This window comes from Pipistrellus kuhlii, unplaced genomic scaffold, assembly GCF_014108245.1.
Source record: "Pipistrellus kuhlii isolate mPipKuh1 unplaced genomic scaffold, mPipKuh1.p scaffold_m20_p_7, whole genome shotgun sequence".
NCBI lineage: Eukaryota > Metazoa > Chordata > Mammalia > Chiroptera > Vespertilionidae > Pipistrellus > Pipistrellus kuhlii.
In genome coordinates, this window is record NW_023425573.1 from 6274603 (window position 1) to 6300087 (window position 25485).

Below are 25485 nucleotides of genomic sequence, written 5' to 3' on the forward strand. Positions count from 1 at the left end.
GGCAGTGGTCAGCTGGGCTTTTGTTTCAGGCAGATTCACTCTCTGGTGACCTGGTACCATCCCGATGCCTGCATTTTCTTGTTCTCAGTGCTTTAGGAGAAGGTCTCAAGCAGAGATTTTCTTTAGGGCTAGAAAAACCAGGCAGTCTGGTTTCTTTATCCCGAGTTTTATGTTACTGTTTCAATTCCCTTTTCCCCCATCTTTCACTTGGAAAAAAAAAAAAAAAAGCCAAATTTGGAACTTATACTAAAATGACTGCTTTTTCAATTATGATGTTTCTCAAAAGCCTTGGAGCCAGTAGAGGTGGGAATATTCCTGCAGGCTTTAGAACAAGTGAGGTCACCAGGACATGGGCTCTTGCTGAATTTATGATTCACCCTTCAGCAAGATTAGTCAGTACAAAGAAATTGCTAAAATAGGTCAAAGAAAGTTGGTTTTTATATGGCTGTATAGTTTCCATTGGTTACATTATTGAACGTGGGCCGGTGGCAGCTATTCGGAAACCCACCGTGCCTCATGACAGCCACATTCTGATCCCTAACATTTCTGTATGGAACTCTGAAGATGAAGTGTCTGACGTTTTTGTGGCTGTTCTGTTAATGTATTTTATCTCTCTTGGCCAAGAAGAACTACAGTTACTAATTTGACAAACTGCTAAAGTTACCTTCTGAAAACATAAATCTTTTCAGGCTTCTCGGTTCTCAAAATTGAATCATGCTTCTCCATTTTTAAAAAAAATAAAATCAAGTATGAACGTTATAAAGCATCCAGATACATTTCTGACTTTATCGCCCACACCACACTGCTCTTCAGCCCATCTGCGTGCCCTTTTTCCAATGTGCCATGTGCTTTCAAGTTCCCGGGCCTTTGCTCATGCTGTCTCTTCATCCCAGAATACTTTCCCTGTCTTTTTTAGTCTTAAAAATCCTCCATTTTCTTTCAAGGGCCAATTCAAATGCCACATCCTCCCTGAGACCTTTCCATATTTTTTCTCAATTAAAATTCTCTTTTTTCTTTCACCTTATGTCTCTACAGCACATTTTATGCTGCTTTCATTATAAGTAATTGCTTGAACATCCATCTCCCACACTAGGTTGGAAGCTCTTTGATGCTATGAACCACGTTATAGAAAATGTTGTATTGTGCCAATATGAGCATATGCAAGGTGTCTGGTTTAATTTTATGTATTGGTGCATAGAAAATCAGGACAGTAGTTTTCCCCAAAATAGAAATTGCCTCTCTTTCTATTTTCCTTACCTATAGTTTGAGTCAAGTTGAATGAAGCTTGTTATTATTAATATACTATCATTGAGGAGTGATAAGACTTGTTCATAATTTATCTTATTTAATATATTTTTAAAATATATATATATTTGGCCCTAGCTGGTTTGGTTCAGTGGATAGAGCGTCAGCCTGCGGACTTAAGGGTCCCAGGTTCGATTCCGGTCAAGGGCATGTACCTTGGTTGCGGGCACATCCCCAGTGGAGAATGTGCAGGAGGCAGCTGATCAATGTTCCTCTCTCATTGATGTTTCTAACTCTAGCCCTCTCTCTTCCTCTCTGTAAAAAATAAATAAAATATATTAACAAAAAATATTTATATATATTCATTGATTTCAGAGAGGAAGGGAGAGGGAGAGAGAGAGAAAGAGATAGAAACATCAATGATGAGAGAGAATCATTGATTGGCTACCTCCCACATGCCCCCCTACTGGGGATTGAGCTGGCAATCTGGGCATGTGCCCTTGACCAGAGTCAAACCCAGACCCTCAGTTGCAGGCCAAAACTTTATCCACTGAGCCAATCCAGCTAGGGTTATCTTTTTAACAGTCGTAATAGTTTAATATGATAGATGATACAGTTCTGATTTTAAAAATGAGGAAGTTGACCTCATATCAGGCCATACAGCTAGGGCTAGCATCCCAAGTCAAGCCAGACATTGGAGGCCACACATAACCATTCAATAATACTCTGTCAAGCCCGAGGAAGTTTAGGACTTACTTCTTTCACCACAAACAAAACACAATTTGATCCAGATAGAAAGTCTGGATTTTGGAGTTCTGCTCTCAACTTGCACTCTTTGTGATATAACCTTGGCCAAGTCATTTTTCTTCTTGGAATCTCTTTCCAAATCTGTTAAATTGGTTAAAGTGTTTTCAGAAGCAAGTAATATCATATTCAACAAAAGTGGCAGAAATAGTAAGGCCACTTACCATATTATATTTCTATCTATCTAACAGATGACTATGGAGCACTTAGGGAATGTCAAGGACTGTATGCAATAAACACTTAAAAAGTTCATGTGTAGGTAGTCCCACAGTCATCAAGGATCCAGGCACCTTTCATCTTTTTGCTATGCTGTTCTCAGTGCATTGGTGACGTCTCTTCTCTCCCCTCACTCGTACAAGATGGCTGTAGCAGTCCAAAGGATCGTTGTCTTACATATCAACGGCCAAAGTCAGAAACAGAAAGCAGGGCACCTCCTCTGGGTCTCTCTCCAATAACACCTGCACAGTAGCCAGAACTGAGTCACGTGTCCACACCTAAAACAGTCTCTGGCAAAAGAAAATAGAATTACTTTGTTTGGATTAAACAAATCATGATTCTTTTCATGGGGCTGGGGAGAGGCCATTTCCTCTAAGTATTTGCCACCATACCTGAACAAAACAGGGTTCTGTTGGTAAAGAAGTTGGGGGAGAAACCTAGCCAATGGGGCTGATGGGAATAGACTAAAGACATTTCTAAGTTTCTGTGATTCAGTATGATACCCAAGATATAGTAATGACATGCATTTATATTACAATCTCTTGGCCTAAGTATAGGAGATTCTTTTATACTTAATTTCTGTAGATTAGAGGAAAAGAGTAGAAAGCTTACTATACAATGAATGAGCATAGTTGAAAGTTGATGTTTGGAATTTTCTGGGTCAAAAGTTCTATTAAGATGAGAGATTACCCTTGTCACAGAAGGCAGAAAGCCTCTTTTAAGAAGTTGGTTGGGTGTGTAATCTCAAGGTTCACACTTGAGAAGTGAAATTGCCCAGGACTATATTGATTACACTCTATCCCTGCTGCTCATAGCAAAGAACTTAGATGGAAAAGATCCCAATTGATGTCTCTTGCTAACAGGCAGCAGGTATACTACGGGTCTATTCCTATGAGAGTATGCACAGATAATATGTCCTTTCCCTAGGTTTATTATAAAGGGAGAAAAAAATGGGAACTTTTTTTTTTTTTTAATCAATAGAGGAAGGTATTCAGAGTAGCTCACAGGATAGATAATTCTTGAGCCTCTTTCATTTCTACCAGAACAAGTTTAACAAGTATCTGTGGGCACCACGGTGACCAGCACTTTACAAAGTCCCTCTTTGGATCCTGCTGCCTCACTCTCCTCATGTTCCTTGCGATGGTCATTTGCGGCAGTGTCGTGACTAATAATGGTTCCTGTTAATTTTACTTCTCATGCGCCTCTAATGAGGAGAACAAAGACCTAAAATTACTTAAGCATTTTTTTTTTCCTAGTTCCTGGCTTAAACACAGTTGAATTCTATAACATGATACAAATAGACTTGGAATGCTGTGTTTTGCTACCCAGGACTGTAAAGAGAGTTGATTGTGATGGAGAGTGTCAGAGAAGTCTTCATTGGGGAAAGGAAGTTGCAGCTGAGCTGGGAAGGTTGCGCACAGAGTCACGGTGGAGATGAACACTGTGTGTGTGGGGAGGCCGGGAGGCTAATATGAGACAGGTCTGCATTTGGAGAGTACAGTAATAGGCTGAGATTATGGAGTTCCTCCAAAGCCAGTTAGACCTAATGCAATAGGTTTGGCAAGAAGCACTTGAAAATTACTTGAGAGTTAAGATTAAAAGGGTAATTACAAGAAGTCTGGAAGTCGCAGGGTTGAGGGGTAGTGTGTGTGAGGGAGGGTAGCAGGGAACCTTCTTTCTTACAGATTTTGTGCCCATGTAAAGGGACGTCAATTAGACTAACACTCTTGCCTCTCTCCCTCCTTTGTACCCTTCACTCCTGGGAGGTGCGACTTACGGGCAGACTTAGGAGGAACAGGCATTTAGAATTTGGTCTCTCTCACAGGAGAACTAATTCTGGTTGCTCCTACAAGGCCAAACTGGAATTTGGAGTTACCATGTAGCACCAGGATACTTGTGAAGGGTTTGGTGACCCAAAAAAGTTAAACTGGTAACTGAAATGGCCAGGAAGGAGACGGACTAGACTTGGGAGCCTGTTTAGTTTGATTAAGGTGGTGGCCATGAGAATGGAAACTTTTTTTTGAGAACTGATAGAGGAAATAGTAGTAAAAGGGGAACTCTTTGGTGACAGTCATAAGCTAATTGAATCCTTCCCTAAAGAAGACAGATCTTTGGTGAGTGGGCAGTACAGAAATGACTCAGGTGCCAGGGAGCGGGGCGGGGAATGCCCCTCTTCCTCTTCCGCTGCAGTAATTATTGTCCTTAAAGCACAGCACTGGCTACCGTCAGACGAGGAGGAGAGGAAAAAGGGTCTTCACCCTGAAAGCCCTGTTGAAAGTGGAAAGCGATGGGTAAACAAAGAGCTGTTTTTGTTTTTCTGTATGTGTGTATGTTTTTCAATGAGGAATTACTGTCTTGTGGTTGCAGGATGAAATTTATAGGCACAGCAATTCATTTTGATCATTCTTCTATATTTCACGGAGGCATCACAATAATCTTTGTCAGTGGTCCCATCTGAAGTTGGGATATTAGTTAATTTGTGATATTAATAATTTGTGATATCAGTTAAGACAGATATTATATTTGTAAAATTGAACACTTTATAATCGTGTGTGTGGGTTAATTATATGAGTTGAAATAATATGGTCTGGGGAAACAAAAGCTGAACTATAATATTAATGAAGCTTATATTTAAATATATAACTTCTATTTTGTCAATGGAAAAAAATATTAAAAATTAAACTTCAGCCGAAACGGGTTTAGCTGAGTGGCTAAAGCGTCGACCTACGGACTGAAAAGTCTCAGGTTCAATTCCAGTCAAGGGCATGTACCTTGGTTGCGGGCACATCCCCAGTGGGGAGTGTGCAAGAGGCAGCTGATCGATGATTCTCTCTCATTGTTGTTTTTAACTCTCTATCCCTCTCTCTCCCTCTCTGTAAAAAATCAATAAAATATATATTTTAAAAATTAAACTTCATTAGATCTAGTAGAAAATAGCAGTTGTTAGAGAAATGGTAGTTCTCCAGTGCTCTACAATCAAAGATAATTAATACACCCCAAATATTAATAATGTCTGATATAAACAGGCACTCCAGAGAGGAATACACTGCCCAGGGAATAATTTTCTGATCACATTTGCTTTCTTGATTCTTCTTTTCAAGAAAGTACACTACGAACTCTGCCCTTAAGTATGGGCCATTTCCTATGACTAATCCCCCTTCTTCTGTATCCAGTCACTATACCTCTTTAGAAAGATCTGAGCCGAGGTAGGGAACATGATTGAAACAATGCATTTCTTACCCCTTATTCTGCATCAGGAAGGTGAGGGAACTTTTGAGACTCCCTCAGAAGATTTCTTACCTAGTTCACCCCAGGACTTCTCAGCTGCCACGTCGCTGGCACAGTTAGAAAGAAGTGAGGATTTAGTCAGGTTTGCTACTGGTGTGGACCCAATTAGTGTAGAATTTCTAGTTCATGGTAGTCATTGTAAAAAGCTCCTGAGCAGGAAAGAAAAGGAGAGGAAAATTCCTAGCTAACAGCGACAGAGGTGATTTTTATTGTACTCAGGGCTGTGTAGCTGAGCTGCTGGGCAGGAGGGACGGGGATGGAGGGTCGCTTGGTTAGGAGTCTTATGAAAAAGGTGGAGCTCTCATCAGTGCTGGTGGAGATGAGAGGGGAGCACTAACAGCACTGCTGGCCTTACTGCAGTATCAGAGCAGAAGGTAACCTGAGAACAGGCATTCATTATCTCTTCCTACAAAGGGATTAGTGTGGGTTGCCAGAAACCAGTGGCTTTTGCGCTAGCACAGAAATACAAATGAATGTCAGGACCAGAGCTGTAAAGCAGGTGAAACAGGCTCTTCCCTGCCTCATTTCTTTCCTTCTCTCTCTGGTTTGCTATTTTAAGATCTAGATCTGTGTTCCTCGGCTTTTGTTCAGCCAAGATCAAAAATCATGCCCTTTGGGAGTGAAATTTGTCCTCACTTGGGAATGAGTCAGTTAGCTTATGACTGTGTCCAATGTGTGTCAGCAAAGAGGTTGAGAAACATGTGAGAAATAAGTCTCTACCAGAGAGGACTGCTCCCTCTAGCAGGGTTATCATTTCCATGCCTGATAAAAGTATCAGGAAATCTCCCAAATAATGTCCTCTTTTATTAAATATCAAACTTGTTTGTGTTTAGTCATTGATTAGAGATGGCATGACCAGATAAACAGGTGGAAGGGAATTATACCTACTATATGCTGGGCATTGTGCTAGAAGCTTTATTTCTAATTCAACAAGTTCCTTTAAAGCACCTTCTATGTACCAGGTAGCCTATCTAATAAAGAGGGAATATGGTAATTGACCCTCATGCCATCGCAAAGATGGCAGCGCCCACAGCCAATAAGGCGGGAATATGCTAATTGACTGCCATGCCCTCAACGATGGCAGCACCCAGTCCCCGGTGGGGCAGCAAGGCTGGGCCCGTCCTGAGATGGGCCTGGCTGCTCCATGCACCCGCCTCCCGAGTCCCCCAGTCCCATTAGCTCCCCAGCCACCCAGGGCTGGCTCGAGGCACAGCAAGCCTCAGATGGTGGCTACCCAGCCTCCCACGGCTACCTGAGGCTCAGGTAACCAAGGCCAGCTGAGGCTTACGCTTCCGGCAGTGGCAGCAGCATAGGTGTGATGGGTGTTGCCTTCCCCTGATTGCCAGGTAGCTTCCCTCCCCTGAGACTCCTGGAGTCTGAGAGGGGGCAGGCCAGGCTGAGGGACTCCCCGCCTCCAATGTATGAATTTTCATGCACTGGGGCTCTAGTTGCATTATAAATGGTTCTGATACAGCTTGATAAGAACCCGTGGAAGAGGATTTAAATATATAACTGATCCTGATCCTGGGGTGTGCATGTGCAGGCAGTGGATGGGAATAGTGGGGGGAGGGGGGAATTGAGTACAAAGCCCCCTGCTGGAAGAGGGGGTAGCTGAGTGAGGACAAGTGTCTGGGAGCTGGTGGGAAGGAGCTTTGTGAGTGGAGGGAACAGCATAAGCACAGCTGAGCTCAGAGGTGAGAACTCTTATCTAAGAGACCTAAGGAGAGAGCTTGACCTAATGAGTCAAGTCTGGAGAAGCGGCTCTGAGAGGGAGGCTCATGAACTGGCCTTGAAGACTAACAGGGCATCTGAGAAGCAGGATCGGTGAGCAGTGCACTCCTGCTCGGTTCTTTCTGTCGGCCCTGCCTGGCTTCAGCACCTGAAAGATGAGGATTAGCAGGGAGTCAGGCCAGGTGGCAGGAGGAACCATTGTGTCTCGTGTATTTGGACTCTGCAGAACGTTACCTAGAAAACAAGAAATCCTGGCACAGTGTCTCGGGGCACAGATAGTCACATGCTCCCGCAGTAAGTCTGTTTTCCACACAGACTTCTGCATGTCACATCTGCTCCCTGATTCCTACTCTTGTACTTTTTATTCCACCCTCGTTACGTTTTTTGGACCTGCCATTTCCCCAGTGACATCGGACTATCTTGTAATTCTATTACCTCCCCTGTGCTGAGTTGGAACTGGGAAGGTACCCGCTCCTGGTCCCCTTGGTTTCTCGCCCCTGCCTTCTCATCTCACTCGATTTACTCGTATGAACGAAGGAATCCATTGCTCTTTTGGTCTTGTTTTTTTTTTTCTTTTCTTTGTAGAACACAAGCAGGCATTCCCCAACATTCTGAAGAAAGGCCACCTGGAGGTTCGGAAGGACCACGACAGCTGCTGGCAGAGCTGCTACGCAGAACTCTCCCCTTACGACCTGCGCCTCTACAGCCGCGACGGCAGCGGGAACCAGAGCCTGTCCGCCACGCACCCGCTCTCCCACTTCCAGAGCATCTCCGTGCTGGGCAACCTGGAGGCCAGGCTGGTGGACACCGTGCTGTCCGACAGCACGCAGCTGCAGCTGAAGGCGGAGTCCCCGTGGGAGGCGTTGGACTGGGGGCAGAAGCTCTGGGAGGTGGTGCATGCCGCCGTGCCCGGCGACGTGGGGCGGCGGGACGAGCTGGCAAACTCGCCGGGGCCCGGCTACCGCTTTGACGGCACACAGAGCCACTGTTTCCAGAAGCCCAGCGAGCTGCTCGCCCGGCCCCCCGTCGGGGACGGCCCCAGACAGCACCAGGACGTCCTCAAGTCCGGGACGCTGTACCGGCTCACCATGCAGAACAACTGGAAGGCGTTCACGTTCGTGCTGAGCAGGGCCTACCTCATGGCTTTCCAGCCCGGCAGGCTGGACGAGGACCCGCTGCTGAGCTACAACGTGGACGTGTGCCTGGCCGTCCAGGTGGACGCCCTGGACGGCTGCGACTCCTGCTTCCAAGTCATCTTCCCCCAAGACGTCCTCCGCCTCCGGGCAGAGACGCGGCAGAGGGCCCACGAGTGGATGGAGGCTCTGCAAATGGCAGCCAACGCGGCGAGGAGCTCCGAGCAAAACCTGCAAGTCACCCTGAGGAACAAGCCCCAGGACCCGACGGGCGGGCACGAGCTCAGGAAGAGCAAGCGGCAGTCCGTGACCACCAGCTTCCTCAGCATCCTGACCACGCTGGCCCTGGAGCGAGGGCTCACCGCCCAGAGCTTCAAGTGCGCAGGTAGGAAGCCGCCTCTCGGCCTAACGCTCATTGCACCATGCGGAATCTCACCTTTAGAGTTCGGTTTAAAAATCCCCCCGGCAGGCCAGCCGCAGCTCCCTGCAGTTTAACAAGCTGTATTAGGACGTCTGTTTGTCTTCACACCATGCTGGGGAAGTAAGTATAGAAGCAGAGATGAGAGACCCCATTGGCTCACGGTGGCTTGGCCAACCTGTGCCTCACTAGACGAGGCCTCCTGCGCCTGCCGGAGCCTGTTTCCTCCGCCTCCTGAAGCCAAGGCCACTGAGGGTGGAGGCCACGGCGGTCTCCTAGGAGACCTTCAGCCCCAGAGCTGACGACTGACATTCTTAGACGAGGAGCATGTCCATGGTCAGTCATTGCCATGGCTCATGACCTTGTCAGATCCTGTGAAGGTGGAATCTACGGAGTCAGCCTGGACAGAAATGCGGACGGGGGGCGGTGACTAAGCAGATGACCTCTGAGTCACCATGGGCCTGTGCCTTATCCTGGGGAAGTGGGGCCTCTGGAACCAACGTGGAAGGTGAGAGACGGTGGAGTCACGGTTAACACCCTGTCCCTGCTTCTCTCCCCTACTCCCCGGCCGGCCTCTCACCTTCCCCAAAGCAGCAAGCCTAATCGGTATGCCTTTTGCTAAACCCCCCTGTTTGTGATGAGAAACGCACCAGGCAGGCAGCGTTAATTGTCCCTGCTTTCCCCGGGGGGCCTCAGGGCTGGAAGCAGAAGCTTGCCTGTAGGGTTGGAGCCGAACTGGGTGATGAGCACATACACCCGCAGGCGCAGGCAGGGAAGGCCTGTCGTGAGCCAGCCTTTGGCTCTGGGAAATGGTTTTGAAATAAGGAGACACTGGTGTTACTGCAGTTCCTTACAGATGATTGATCCTTCGGCATTTCATTATACTAGTTGATGGAGTATATTTCAAAGTCCCGGCATTCGACAGTAATTTCCTGAGAGCTTGCTTTGTGCACATTCTGGAATTACAGCACACGTCTCCAGTTTTAGATCGCTGACAGGTTCAACAAATGTGCTTGTCATTGCAATCAGGGAGAACAGTTCAGGTTAGCTCTCAAACGTGAGCAGCTGAACTGGAAACTTTCTAGTAAAAAGGGAAGAAAAGCCGCAGGTGTAACATAAGGATTGTCACCTGGTTGTTGCCTAATTCACCTCCCTCTCGTGAGTTTGCTTCGCGGGGCGTGAGCGCTGTTTTGTGTGAGGGGAGAGATGCCAGCGGAGGGTGCCATGCCGCAGGCAGCGCGTCAGTGAAGCAGGAAGAGACGAAGGTGAGTGGAGAGGCCGGAGAGGAAGCCAAGTAGAAGGGAACAGGAGAAGGACTAGATGATGGGCAGGGAGGAACTTGGGGTGGCTGCTTTGGGTGCCATGTATTTGGGTGCCCCCCTTGGCTGTGCTCCCTACAGTTGGTTGGTTGGAGTGTAGGTGGATGGGTGGCAGTGAGGAATCCAGCAGACAGGTAAGGTGGTCTAAAACTCCTTTGCTCTGCTCAGCACTTACTTTCAGGTTTTGGTTTGGAGTTTTAATAGGGCGCAGGCGGCATTTTAATTTGGGGTGGGGAAATGTCAGTCCTAATCTGTGTAGTGTGGCCAGGCCCCAAGCCCAACATTTTCATCCCATTTCTTTGCGCTCTCTTCCATCAGAAACTGCTGTGCGTGGTTGCTCTGTGACTGAGTGGTTTTTCCGTCTGCTTTTCCTTTTCCCTCTCTGCCTGCGCTTCCTCCTCAGGTGGGGATGCCTCCTCTCCTGCAGGGGGCAGAGTCTCAAAAGAAAAAGGCAGAAGCTTGTGAAGCAAAACTCCGAATGGTTTTTAAATTACTTGGGAGGCTGTTCATTATATCAGGGATTATTATAGCAGATGGAACTTTAAAAATTGATCTATGTTTCTCGCAAACACAGTTAATCTAAACCAGCTGCTTCTCCGTGTAGCACTTGTGTTCCCCAGCTCTGCGTTCTCATAAAAACACTCACTCGGTGGAAAAGCTGGTTCCATAGCGTGTTTACCTTCCAGAGGGCCGGCAAGTCCAGTCGGCTGTTTGTAGTTGAGTCTTGGCTTTGCCTGTTATTTTAAGGAGAAGCTAATTCACAATATTTCGTGGTTTTAGTGAGCCTCTTCAGACTGTAAGTTTTTTACGTCCACTGAGTCCCTCCCCCCTGTGAATATTTTTGATGAATAAGCCTTAAAAGTGGAAGATTGCACTTGAGTAGCTCTTTATTAATGATGTCATTCCGTTGCTATTCAGGGGAGCCACAAACGTTGGCTTTCGAATCTACAAAATAGAGCAGTTGGCCTTGTTGCGCTAAATTCTTTCTGTAGGTGAAGAATTTTCGATATTCTTCCAAACTTAAAGTGCCCCTGCAGAGAAAATGGATCACAACCACCCAAAAATGTCTGAGGTTATGGTTTCGAAAATGCATGCTTATGTATGACTGCATAGTCCTCAGCATGCGCTCGAACTTTTTATAGTTGCATTTGGTTATGTGCGGTTTGGTCCACGACTTCCCCTCCGCTCAGGAAGCCCAGCCACGGGGGTCTTCTCGCCATTCTGGAACTTGCCTTGGCCAGTCCCGTCTCCACAGCCTTTCCCCGTGCTCTTCCCTCTTCCTGAAAAGATGCCTTGGAAAATGAACTTCTTCCCTTCTGTCTTTCGCTGTGTTATAAGCCTCTGACCACGTGCCACGACCTGGGTGCACCTGGGCAAGTCCGTGCTGCAAGGAAGTGGCGTGGGCCCTGCTCTCATGGGACGTGCATCCCACCAGGGAAGCCGACGTTATTTATATCATCACTTCATGCATGCCCAGTGGCGACCGAGACAGGAGCTCCAGAAGGCTGGCCCAGAGACCTGTCAGAGGCTGGCCAGGTGGATGTAGGAAATCGCAGATATTGGTCGCCCTACTAAACCCGGGCAGCTTGGCGAGGCTGGACCTGATGTCCGCCCCTCAGCTGCAGGAGGTTCTGGGCAGGGAGCGGGGGGACAGCGGTGTTTGGGGAGAATTTGGTGGCGCTTCAGTGCAGCTTTTCAGAAACACCTACCTCTGCAGCAGCAGATGCGGTCCACGTGGTTAGGGACGTTGCCGGCTGGGACTCAGAATTGTGTTTGGCAGTGGGGAATGTGCGCTATTAAAATATTAATGCTAAGACAATGATTATGCGACTTATTAAAATATTTATAAAGCAGGTACCTGTAAGTGCTTCTCAGCTGGGCTGCTCACGGAGGGCTGTCATGTAAGGCAGCAGCGGCCCTGTTGTCCTCGGGAATCTGGCGTGTGTACATGCCGGCTTCCCCTCAATAGATAAGGCTTGCTTGGCACTAGCACACAGAGATTTTCTCCTGAAATCTCCCCCAATCAAGATACCTCGCAAATGAGTCCAGAACCATCCATAAAAGGGCCCAGGGCCCTGCTTAGGCTGCATCAGGGAGACCAAAGCTCGCCTTGGAAAGCGGCCTGTCCTTACTGCTTTGTAATGGGGAAGTGAAGTCGGATGGCCCGCAGTGGGGCAATGTTCCTGATTCTGAGGTTGACAAGGAAGAGGCTGCCAGAAAGAGGGAGCCCTGCGGACCCCTCGCCATTGTCACTCTGTCAGTTTGCATGGGTTTGCTTCTCCGGCTGCTGTTTAACCTCTGGGGGCTGCTGTTGGTAATTACATCTCTCTGGCTTTAAGAGCTTTTTGCTTTCCTCCTCCTGGCATCCCCCTCCCCCCAGCCTTTGGGAGGGGTAAACCCAAGGTGGGGAGGGTGGGGGGAAGTTTTGCTGTGAATTCTTCAGCCATTTAGTGCAAATTCCTGTAATTACCGGCATTGTGTCCTCCCTGAATGGCACATAATACAGCAGAAGCCATTCCTAATTGAGACCTTACAGGAGGTACAAATCCTCTCTTTGTTCAGCCTGACAAATTAGTGCCAGAAAGTGGCAGGGTCCGAGTGGGAATCAAAGGCAAGGAACACAAAGATGGAACTTAAGGCTACAGTAATAATCCTCTCTTGTCCTGAGGGGGAAAAAGGAATGACCAGTGAAAAATGAAGTTTTTTTTTTGTTTTGTTATAAATTCCCTTGACATGACAGCACCTCGGGGCTGCTCTATTTATTTAGCAAAAGTGATTAAATAGTAATACAACAGGGCCGCCCATTGTCTGCCCGGGCCCCCACCTCCCAGACCCCTGCTGCCTCGGCTAATTGATTGACAATGAACCTCTGATAAAGAAGTATGTTGTTAGGGCCCGAGCTGGAGGAGCACTTTTTCCCTGTCTTTGTGTGTCTGAGTGTGTGTGTGTGTGTGTGTGTGTGTGTGTGTGTGTGAGAGAGAGAGAGATTTCGTTTTTGTTTGAATTGCCCTCTGGTTTTTCTTTGCCCCCTCCCTCCCCCCGCCTTGCTTTCTTTCCCCCAAAGCCTTTCAGAGCTCGCTCCCAGCTGACATTCACAAACAGGTAGAGAGGCAGGCATTAGTATTGTGGTGCAGGCTTTTGACAAGTTTATCTTTGGAGCCAACTTCCTCCTCTCCCCCTGCTCCATGTAAGGCAAAACAGCCGCGTGAGAAGAGGGAAAGAGGAAGGGGGGCTGATTATTGGTGCTTTAAGGTCAAAAAAAGTGTTGTTTTTAAGTTTCTCATTGGTGGGAACGGATGTCTGAAAGTTGTCTTTGAACTAAGATTTTTTTCCCCCTCTTAAATTCATTACTCAACTTGGGAAAGAAAATCTGTGCACTAATAGCATGGCTATGTTGGGGGTGGGTGTTGTGGAGTAAGAAGTAGACATTTGAATTATTCAGTCTCCCCTCAGTTCCTGCGAAGTGGGGATTGATTGTTTAAGGATGGAATCTGGCTGCATGTGGTGTAACTCGGTACTCCGAGGATGCTGTAAATCGTGGGGAGATGACCAAAGCCCTCCAGGCAGATAAGTAATAGCTCCTGGTTGTTACTTGTTATATATGCTCAACTAGCTCCACTGGAGCTAAATCCCCAATTTAACTCTGTTACAGCTGCAAAAACAAATCATTGCAAGCCCCTATGAAAGCAAAATATGTTAAACAAACAGTATCGACCTTGTTAATACCACATGGCATTTCGTGTGATAAATGAGGGTGTCTTTCTGGCAAAGGCCTGTTTTATGACATTGTTTAGACATAAAGGATACCTTTACCCTGGAAATACAAGCATCCCCGATAGAAAGTAAGGAGTGGTTAATTATTCATTAAATGGCTGCCAGTCTGGAAGTAGGTAATATTTCTGAGTTGGGCGTAGTTACTTATTGGCCTTGGAGTAAATCATGCAGAATAGCAGTTCTTAAGGAAATGGGAAATTAAATGTGGGAGTTGATTATGCATGATGGTCTGGTTAAAGACCATCATGGTTTTTAAGTGTTAAGGAGGAAAGTTGTATATTATGCTCTTGAAAAAAAAAAAGTTCTAATGTAGCCAAAATCTGTTTTGACTTCCATGTGAAAAATCAGAAGATCCTCTCGCAGCAAAAGTGTCAGGTCTCTGAAGGAAATGAGAGAAAAAAAGAAAAAAGAAAAATAGACTTTCCTTAGTATCTCAAATTCTATCTTTACTGCTGTTTTCAAATTTGTCTTCCCCTTGCTAGGAATGGCAGTGAGGTGAACATTTGAGTTAAGGAATAGACAGGTGGCCAATCGGAGGAGAAAAGGACAATGAAGGAAATCTTAGATATGCCCCCCTCCCCCAAACATGTAAACAGCTTAGAACTGTTCAGTCCACTGCTGTCTTCTCACCATGTAAGGTCTAAGTCATTTTGTTTTTCAATGTGTTGGATTGTTGTCTTCCAGGGGAGAAAGTTGGTGTGTATTCATCCTGACTGGCTAAGTTTTATTTCCCCCAACCTTTTATTTATATACATATATCTTTATATATATATATATTATATTGATTTCAGAGAGGAGGAGAGAGGGAGAGAGAGATGGAAACATCAATGATGAGAGAGAATCATTGATCAGCTGCCTCCTTCACGCCCCCTGCTGGGCATGTGCCCTTGATCGGAATCAAACCTGGGACCTGCCTCAGTCTGCAGGGCAGTGCTCTATCCACTGAGCCAGACTGGCCAGGGCTAATTCCCCCCAACCCTGAATAGGACCGTGAAGGGGCTGCTGATAGTAAGATCTGTAAGTGGAGTTTGGTGGAGGGTTCATTTCAACAAGCATTTATTAAACTCCACACACATGCTCTGCCAGGCACCTTGGCAAATGCAAGTGGAGTGAGGTACAGGCCGTGCTTTTCACAGATTTACAGGACCCTTCCCATGAGGGGATGAGGAGCTTGAAAGGGGTGAGCAGGAGAGTGGGACTGGGAGGTAAGGGGTTAAGCTTGCATGGCCATTGGCTTGGAGATCAATACCTCCTGCTCTGTTTATGTCAGAGAATCCCTATGGTAAAGAATTTGAAACCTGAAGAGCTGAAGTGGTGTCTCTCCCCACTTTTCTATTTTAAACTTCGTCCTTATATCGTATTTCCTGCAGTATTAAACTCGGAAAAATCTGCGTGACTTTTACTACCTGTCTATCCAGGATAAAACTTGAACTTCTCTTGTGAGCTCATGTAGGAGGTGCTGTGGGAGACATAGAGAAGCACAGATAGGGGCTGGATCCCAGGGCTTCATGGTCTGGCTGAGGCTGCACAAAGGAAAAGGAGGGAGTACTAGACAGGCCAGTTTTGAACCGATATATCGCGAGAATTTTTAAAACGTGCAACACCTGACCTCTTTTCCCTTAGATTGTGAAACAAATGTCAACAGCCAACACAACAATAGCCATTCAGTGTGAATGAATCAAAATTATACCTATTTTTCTTAGTTAGATGTGCCACAGAATTTTAGTAATTAATTTGTGTGCTATGAGATGAAAATGGTTGAAAATTGCTGCTATATAGCACTTAGTTTAAAAAAAAAAAAGCATTTGGCAAAAACCTCAAGACAGAGAAACCTGGGTTATCAAGAAATTACAGTTATATAACTTTGTGAATGATCGGCAGCTTTACCCAAGGATTGTTGACTAATGGATCCCTCTCAGCCTGGAAGGCGGCCAGGAAAGGTGCATGATAATAATGAGAAGCCGCATAACTTAGTAATGAAGATCACGGATTTTGGAATCAGACTGGCTGGGTTTCCAGATCTGCTGCTCACTAACTGTGTGACCCTGGGTAAATTACTTAACCTCTCTGGATCACCATCTTTAAATCTCACATGTGAGAAAAGAATCACATCTTCTTCATAAGTTTCTAGTGAGAATAAAATGAGTTAACAGGGCTTGGAACTGTGCCTGGCACATAGTAAGTTATTTTTATTATTTATCCAGATAGGACAATAATCACCCCGGTAAAGATATCAGTGGCATACTTCTCAAATTCGTAGCGTTACCAAAACTAGGTTGGACAAATAATATGCTTAATGACAGAATTCAGATTCTGAAACATAAGCAAGAGGAATGCACCAAACAAGATGTGATTTAGTAGGGATAAGTAGGCCCTCCTATACTTATTAATATATCAGAAAGTTAACTGCAAAAATATAAGGTAGAGGACACTCCACCTAACAGCAGCACGTGTGGGCATACGGACGAGGCAGCAGGAAGCCAAAATCTGTGCTGCTGTGGTTACAGCAGAAACACGCACAGCAGGGCTTTTGGGAGAGACCACATTCTCGTTGTGTTCTGCCATGGGCAGACCTGGACATTTCAGTTATGGATGCTGCTCCTGAAGAGCAAACAGCTGTATCTGTTGACATGTGATAGGATAGTGAAGGCACTAAATAGCATGCCATACAAACATGATCTAGAATAGGGAGAGAGTTAAGTGTTGTCTCCACTTAGAAAATAGGCTTTCTCTGTGTCATTTCTTTGGACCAAGGTAATAGCCATGGAATGGATTTTTCTTAAGATTTGATGGTCATGGGTGAAAATGAGTAGAGTGCAAGAGCTCTGGCCTATGACATTGGATGACCTTGAGTATTGACGTCAAGGCAAGACACTTAACTTGTCCGAGCTGCAAGATGTCAGATTTATTAATTCTGCCCTTCTGAAAATGTTTATTAAAGCCCTACTATGCTCCAAGGTCTGTTCTTGATGCACAGTGAACAAGATAATCCCATTATGTGTCCTCATGGAAATTGGAAGCCAGACGAACCAGTAATTGCTATAGCACGCAGTTGAACTGGAAGGTTTGTGAGTTTTCTCCCAATACTCCCATCTCTCTGGGATATTTTAGAGGGAATGGCCTTGTATTATATGGTCCCTTTTATCTCTCATTCTATGAATTTGTGAATGTCTACAGAAGATTAGAGAGAATTAGATTAATGTGGTACTCCATTTAAACCTCACTTAATAAGTAATACCCTTTTTCCTTGGGGAAGAGATTTTAAACCTGTGGAAGTATCACTTGAGTAAGAAGCTTGGAGACTCAAATCTTTTTTCTGGCTCTGATGTCTATCATTGGATAAATTACTTTGCTTTTTACACCACCCCCCCCTTTTTTTTTTGTTTCAGTTTTGTTTCTAGGTCCAGAAAATCATTTTAAATAAAAATGAATGTATATTAAGAATATAAATATACACTGAAATAATGTGATTTAATGGGAGAAGAAGAATGTTATATAATTTGGGTTGAACTATTTCACATTCTAAAAATCAGAGAGATCTGATCACTTTATATAAGTAGGCCCTTTGATTTTATAGGACATAAATTTGCTTTTTTGATTTATTCCTGGTATTCTCATCATAGAAGTCACATGTTGGTCTTTGATATGTTTCAGAAGAATAAAATCATTTTGAATTTCAGAAGATATGGATCTTTTGATAGACCTTCCTGAACTTCATAGGCCATAACTGTGCTATCATTTTTTTTAAAGCTGTTCATTTCTCCCAGTCTTTGTTGCTATACTTTGGTCTGGAAAGTTCTTGCGCCTTTTTGTAGCTTCCTTTATGGTTAACATAGTTCTCATCATGTGTTCATTTCTGGCTAAACTTCTAAAGGAAGTGTTAATGTACTATCGGACTCTACATTGAGTTAAAAGTTTCTATCTATTGACCTTTCATTAGGAGAGAAATTGATCTAGGTGTGGTTTCAGAATAGATCGGGGTATCTTATCTGGGAGTATGTCAATATTCTCCTTAATTTCCTTCAAAAACAGCTTTCACAGGCTCCTCGAAGAGTAAGAACTACTTGAGAGGTTTTCTAAAATCCATTTCTGCCTAAAAGCAGAAACATACTTAAGTAGAAACTTGCAATTTTTAAATATAGCTCTAAGTAAGGAAATCTAATAATATAGTGATGCCCATTTTACTTCTAGCATTACTAATTTCTTTTTTAGAATTTTATTATCAAATATCTTTATTTATTTTTTAATCTCGATTGTCAGAAGTATTATATATGTCTCCCCTTTTCTCCCCATTGACCTCTTGTAGCCTGTCCTACCTTCACCTACCTTCATATATGCATAACCCATTGTCTTCGACCAGGGGTTATGCATATATGCATACAAGTTCTTTGATAGATCTCTTCCCACCCACCCATCTTCTGAGTTACTGTTTTCATCCACTCATTCATTCATTCAACAACATGGGTCACATGTAGTGTCAGAAATTTAGGTGTTGGGATAAACTAAAAGTTAATTTTAGCAGGAGAAAATATGACTGTATACTGGTTTTTATGATTTGAAATATGTTGACATAGAAAATGTTTTAATTAAATCACATTAATAAAAAACAGAGCATGAAACTTCTTTACATATTTCAGATAAAAAATGGAGCAGGCCTGCAAAGCAGTGAACTGAGGCGAGGGGAGACAGTCTTCTGGGTACAGTTTTGTATTATGTTTTGTTGAAGATTTCTGAGTGTAAGGAAAATCCTTTATATCCTTAAAGACTCCAAACCTCCCTGGACTACCATGCCCCCACTGTAGTCTGATCCCCCAGGTAGAACTGAGCATTCCTCTTGCATGACCCTACCCTCTCCGCTCTCCCGGACGCCTGTACTGGGCCTATAACTTCTGTCTGACTTTTGAGAGCAGGACCCAGCCCTTTTCAGAGTGTGGTCAGGGCACCATTAGTATCGGTTTCATGAGGGTGACGGGGGGAGCCTTGGTTGGACTCTTCCCCAGTGAAGTCAGGATCTCTCGGATCGGGCCTAGAGATTTTAACAAACTTTCCAATTGATTTGATGGCATACAAAGTTCGAGCTATCCCATAGAATGTTCTCGGTGAATGAACCAAGTCATTCTTCAGTTTTCCCTGGACTATTAAGCACACTTCCTTCCATTGTTTCTTCTATGTATGTCCAACATTTGCTGATAATCTCCAGGTTTCCATGTCTTTCTTATATTTTGGATTATATTCTGGAAACTGCAATGATGTTCTCATAGGGTTCTCTACCTGGCGGTGAATACAAACGAAAGAAGAGATTAGTTCAAGAAGTTACCCACATTCTAGCTTCCTTTTTAATACACCCAAGGGTATTTTTTTCCATTGATTTTCAGATAGAGTAGAAAGGAGGGAGGTGAGGTGCGGGGAAAGAGAGAGAGAGGGAGAAACATTGACATGAGAGAGACACATCGGTTGGTTGCCTCTTGTACACTCTGACTGGGGTCAAATCTGAAACTGAGGTACATGCCCTTGACCAGGAACCGGACTCTGGCCTTCAATCCACAGGATGGAGATGTAACCACTGAACAACCCAGCCAGGGCCAAACCTGAGTTTTTAGAGAGACAGAAAAGCGTGGAAAGCAGGCCAAAGAAGGCATGAGGGAAAAGAAAAAGGAATACAGTGGACCAAGGCAGTCCTCAATCTTCTGGAACACGAAGAATTCGGTTTGGGTTGAAAATGAAGAAATTCAAGCGTGGATTTGAAGGCAGCTGATGAAAGTGTTCTTTTCACTTTGAGACTATTTCTAGCCCTATTCACATCCACTCTCATGACTTTAATTTTATGAAATTGTTGTCATTACTAAAATAGCTCAAGGGGAAATTACTCTAAGAGATGTTGTCATGGAGGTTTTAGCAAAGAGGAAAGGTTGTGTTTTAAAGATACAGCCAAGTTCAAAGAGATGAGACTCTCACAAAATTGCAGGAGAGAGAAACAAGCATTAAGAATGGGGAGTGCCGGGACCGGTTTGGCTCAGTGAATAGAGCATCGGCCTACGGACTGAAAGGTCCCGGGTTCGATTCTGGGCAAGGGCATGTACCTTGGTTGCGGGCACATCCCCAGTAGGGGGGGTGCAAGAGGCAGCTGATCGATGATTCTCTCTCATCGATGTTTCTAACTCTCTATCCCTCTCTCTTCCTCTCTGTGATATTAAAAAAAAGAAAGAAAGAAAGAAAGAAAGAAAGAAAGAAAGAAAGAAAGAAAGGGGAGTGACGGAAAGAGAAGTGGCGGGACATTGTGGCAGAAACTCCAGCTGGAAGAGGCTGAGCTATGCAGGGACGTCTGTGTCCCACAAGCCGGAAGGAGACAGTGAGGAAAGACAGGCTGCTTTTCAGGTAAGCCAGAAAGGCAGTCTGAATCTCCCAGGCAATAAGCGGCCATTGACTCTTGAAGCAACCAGGGTAGAGCTGTAACGAAGAACCGCTAACGGGTCAGTGCAGGCTCAGTACAATGTTAATGCCAGGGAGAGTCAGTGCAGCAAGAACGTAATTGGGGCGGACAGTGGATTCTCTGTGAGAAAAAAGGGTGCAGAGCAGGGCTGGGACCAGGGTGAGGGGGTGAGGCACTCACTTTGGGAACAACATTGAAGGGGATGCCAAAAGCCCTCAGTCAGCAAGGTAACATCGTACTTTAATGTAACATTTAAGAATCAAAAATAATTCCAAAAAAAAAAATCCACAGAGAACAAAAGATAAAATTTTAAATAGAGACAGGACAGTAGGGCTGATGTTTTCCTTTGGCCTCAGGCTCTGATACACCCAGTAAGAGTTTATTCAGTAAGACAACTTCCCCCAAAACTCTCAGTGTCAGATCCAAGTAGCCCTGCCCAGCGTTTGCCTCGTTACAAGGATGGTGAGTCTGACCCTCCACTCCTGTCCGGACTGCAGGGCGCCCACGGGTAAGGGAGAACTGACAGAGCAGAGGGAGAGGTGACAGAGGAGCCTTAGGCCCACCACCACTGCTTTCCTGTCAAACATAGTCAGCTTAGCTTGGCCTCTTCTGATTCTGCAGTTGTTTTTCAAGAGTCATAGGCTGGTGTTTCACCAGAAGCATCAGCTTGTGAAGGGAAGAGCCCTGAGCTGGGAGTGTGTTACTGCAGGTTGCTCAGTGGGCGGTGTCACCTTCTGATGGCACCTCTTTGCTCCAGCCCGGCAGCATGACTGGTCTTCTGTAAGGAAGGAGGTAGAGCTGGTGAAAGGGCTTTTTCCCTCTCCGTGGTAGAGGGTATATCCCTCACTTGTGGAGAAAAGTGATTAAGCAATCACTTAACTTTGCTCACTCGTCTTTGTACAGTCTCGGGGGTTTTCCAACCGTGGCACTCGTTGACATTTTGTACCAGATGAGATTCTTTGTCGTGGGAGGCTGCCCCATGAACTGGGGATGTTTAGGAACGTTTCTGGTCTCTGTCCATTAGGAGCCATAGCTCCTGACTCGCCCTCTGTGGAAACCAAAGGTGTCTGTAGATGCTGCAGACAGTTTCCCCCAGTGCTGACACTGTGCTGTCGAGAAACAAGACCAACTGACTCTGCCTTTGCTTCCTCGTGCTGTTCTCCCTCACTTCTGTAGCAAGTGATGTGTCTTCTTACAGAAACGTATGTTGGCTCTTTCAGACCACCTAATGGTGCATAATAAGACCTCAGCGTCGTAACTGGTAGCTTTAAGTAAAAGTAGGTTATAGAAATGCACCCCTCACCCATCATTATTCAGTGTAAATCTATGAGATGCTTTCAGTCACAGGTAACAGGAAATCAAATTCAAACTGATTGGTACAATAAAAGGGAATTATTTTCTACCAATGGAGCTTTAGGCGTCAGTTGACCTGCTAGTTTATATTTTTGTACTCTATTTTTTTTTTTTTTAATGAATGTTTCAAACAATGACAGTTCCTTCCCCAAAGCTCTCTTCTGACCGATAGATTTCTCAGTAATAGTCACAAGCTCAGCACATCTGGGCATCTTTGAGGAGCCCCTTGCCATGCCCCTTCCCACTAGTCAGCTGCCAAACCGGTGGCATTTTATCTCCATAGTATTTCCTCCTTCCTCCCCTGGAGGCTTCCACACGTAAGCTCAGGCTGGTGCACTAACTTACCAACTGTTCCTCCTCTTCCAGGGTCTTCTTGCCAGTTAATCTTCCCAAAGCTGAGGTTGCTGTTCCGCTTCAGACACCCTCCTGGTCCTGTACCTCCTTAAGGAGTTTTAGTTCAGACTCCTTCCCGTGAGCATCCCGGATCCTTAGGTTCTAGCCTCAGTTCATCTTTCAAAGCTCTCCCCACGTTCCTCTGGCCACAATGAGCTTCGGTCAGCTGGAAAAGTCAGTGTTTTCCAAGCGTGCTCCCATTTCTCTGACTTGAACTTTCATTTATCAAAATATTTTTTCTTTAAGGCCCAGCTGGAATGTCCCTGTGTCCACACAGCCGTCCTCGTCCTCCATCTCCGCAATTAGATGGACTGCTTTCTCTTTGCTCCTCTCTTATCTTCTGCTTCTCACCTCACAGATTTGTATTCTTGCCCCCTCCCCCCAAACTTCACATTCAGAGATGATGCTACTGCTTGTGCGGTCCAAGGCTGAGTCACTAATGAACTAAATGATGTATTTTTGTATAGTTGATTCATATTTTCTGTGCTTGTCATACTGTCATCCACTGCAGACAATCTTTATAATGTCCCCCACAAGGAGATAGCCACATGGAAGTTCACCTGTTAGTTCACTGTGCTGCTCACAGAGTGCCACACCAGCCAGCTCAGCGAGGCCCTGCCTTTTTTTGCCAGATGAGCACCCATGGACAGAATGATTTTATCACCTTCTGCCTCAGTTTCTTCACTTGTAAAAAGGGATAATACTTACCTCATAGAATTGGTGAGAAGTGTGTGTGTGTGTGTGTGTGTGTGTGTGTGTGAGTGTGAAGTTTGTATAACGGTGCCTGGCATATAGCATGCACTATGTAGAAATACATTTGTCCCTTTGCCTATTTATAATTTCCATTTTAAATTGTGTACCATTTTCTTGAAAGTCTTTGGGGAAAGAGCATATGGGGACAGAAGTTAATGAGAAAGTCTGAGAGGAAAACAAGTATGAAAAAATACTAAATTTAGACTGATTTAAATATACTAGATGGTGAATTTGTAGCATTTCATTATTAAGCTTTTCTTATCTTCCCCTACTATAAATGCCGGTATTGAAGCATCTGATCGGAAGAAAGATTGAAAGTAACTGAACAACTCAAATTATTTCTTTGGAAGTGAAAATATGTGTCACAGATTGTTATATTTATAAATCAAGGAAGGTAGCTATTTAGTGCGTAGAAAAGCAGCCAGAGTCTCTAGAGCAGTGAACATATTTACTTACTTCCCTTAGCAAAAATCAAGATTTATTGCCTTTCAAGATAAATTTTGACTAAATATTGACTTTAGGTTCTCAATCATTGTTTACCCGAAAGACTAATAAATCTTGACACTTCTCAACTTGAGTTGGAGTCTACTTGGTATTTATTAATTTATTTAATAAGATTTATAATCTTAACATTCCGTGAGCTTGAACAAACAAACATTATAGAGTTTAGCAAGAGTAGAAAGTCTTTAGTTTATATTTTCTTTCCTCCTTTTTTCCCCCCTTTTTTGCCGCAAGAAAGCTTTATTGTTTTCAGTTGGTCCACGGCTTGGGAGAGGGCTCCGGGGTGGTAAACACTGCCTAGTGGCTGCAGGGGGCAGGAGCTCCGACACCAAGGGGGTGCAGAGGGGCCCCTCACAGCCTACTAGGCTCCGGAGGCCCCTAGTCCGGCTTGAGGGTGGGCTTTCCCAAGATATATTCACCCAACCCAGCCTGTACAGGTTAGTCAGATGCTCACCCATCTTCCTGATGAGTTTCACCACATCTAGGAAGTAACTCTCCAGGAAGTCAGAGATGGAGTTCAGTATGGGCAGAACTCTGGTGCACACATCCCAAAACACTAGCCTCAGTTTCTTTCCAGGGCCATGGTGGCTTCATGGCCTTCACTGCTCTACCCCACTCATCTTGGGATGGCTTCTGAAGAAAGGATGTGGCCACTATTTTGCATTTTTACAAGAGGCTGGGTGCTTTTGTGCTTCTCTTTGCCCAACTCACAGAAGTGGCCATGCCCTCCAGAGCCACATGGAGGAAACGCAAGCCCAGGGAGAGGTAGGCAGAGGAGGCCCATAGATGCAGGTTGACCAGGTGGTTGGTGGTGGCCTCCATCTGGGTGGAATAATTCTGCTGAATCTGGGAGCTCATGGTTGTTGGACACTAAGGAGCTCACCCCAAAAGTCTGTGCCAGATGGTCCTGGAGACAGAGGATGGCTGACAGGATGGTGCTGGAGATGGGGACTGGAAAGGAGTTTGGAGGGGGGAAGAAGGGGGACTTCCCAGGTCTGTTCTTTCCAAACACCATTGAAGCAAGAGACAGGTTTAGGGGGCCCCTGACGTGCTGCCTATTTCAATCCGAAGCAATTACATAGCATGTGATTTTCACTTCACCTCTTACTGAAACATAGTACATTTAAATAGTCACCACTAAAAAACCACACACACCTTACTTGAGACTTACAGAATACTTCCAAATTTCAAATCAATTGTTATTCAGATTGGATTTTTCAAAGTATCTTTTTTGTTGTTGTTGCCTTAGCCCTGCAAGTATATCCAAGTGACACAGGATTATATTATACTTGTTCGCTGGCCTCTGTCCTGGTCGGTTGATGCCCGTTGGTCTCAGCCTCAGTCTGTTTCTCTGATATAATGTGGTTACAGGCAGCGATAGGTTACAGGCATCACATGTGCCATGTTGCTGTGCGGAACATCAGGTGATCCTGGTAGCCGCCGCAGCTCATTCTACAAGTGCCAACACGTTATCCTACGTGTGTCAGCCGCAGTGGGAAGTGTCCTTCAGGTGCTTTATGCTGCTTACGTGTCAGCCCTTTGTCTGTGCAGCCCCACTTCTGAGTCAAAGTTTTGGCCAACGATATGTGACAATTTTTTTTTTTTACACCCTCTCACTGTTATAAAGGCCATTTATAGACAAACACAAGATGAAGCCCATCAGAAAAGAATCCTTTTTCGGATGGACAGAAATGAACTTTAGCTTTGGGAAGAACCAGTCAGTGCATTTTAAGATTGTGATTCGCTTTATTGTGCTTCACAGATATTGTGTTTTTCATAATTGAAGACAAGACCTTACACTAGTAAAGCGATTACTACTCTCTTCATTGCAATACTGGATTTATTGGGAGGGTCTGGAAGCAAACCCACAATATTTCCGAGGTCTGCCTCTGTGTGTATTCCCTTCCAGCCACAAATTTTCATCCCCTGGGAAGAGAATTCACTATCAAAAGGCTTAAACCCTTATGGAGAAATAGTTTTGAGAGACTGCAGTTTAAAGTGAGCCCATAAAGTTAAAAAAAAAAAAAAAAGGGACTACCAGTTGTCTGCCATAGTACAGAGAGGGCAAAAGTGGGTGTACAGTTGTGAGTATGTGAAATGTATTATTATTTATTAACTAGAGGCCCA

The 25485-nt window shown here is 44.9% G+C and overlaps 1 protein-coding gene across 3 annotated transcripts in view; it reads left to right on the forward strand.

Moving 5' to 3' along the window:
* The window catches only part of PLEKHM3 (pleckstrin homology domain containing M3), a 144073-nt gene that overhangs the window by 16035 nt on the left and 102553 nt on the right, over window positions 1–25485 (forward strand). For all 3 annotated transcript variants that reach the window (XM_036421537.2, XM_036421536.2, XM_036421538.2), the window contains exon 3: window positions 7870–8802. In XM_036421537.2, coding sequence (XP_036277430.1) covers window positions 7870–8802 — 933 coding nt within the window. The remainder of the gene's footprint in view (window positions 1–7869; window positions 8803–25485) is intronic.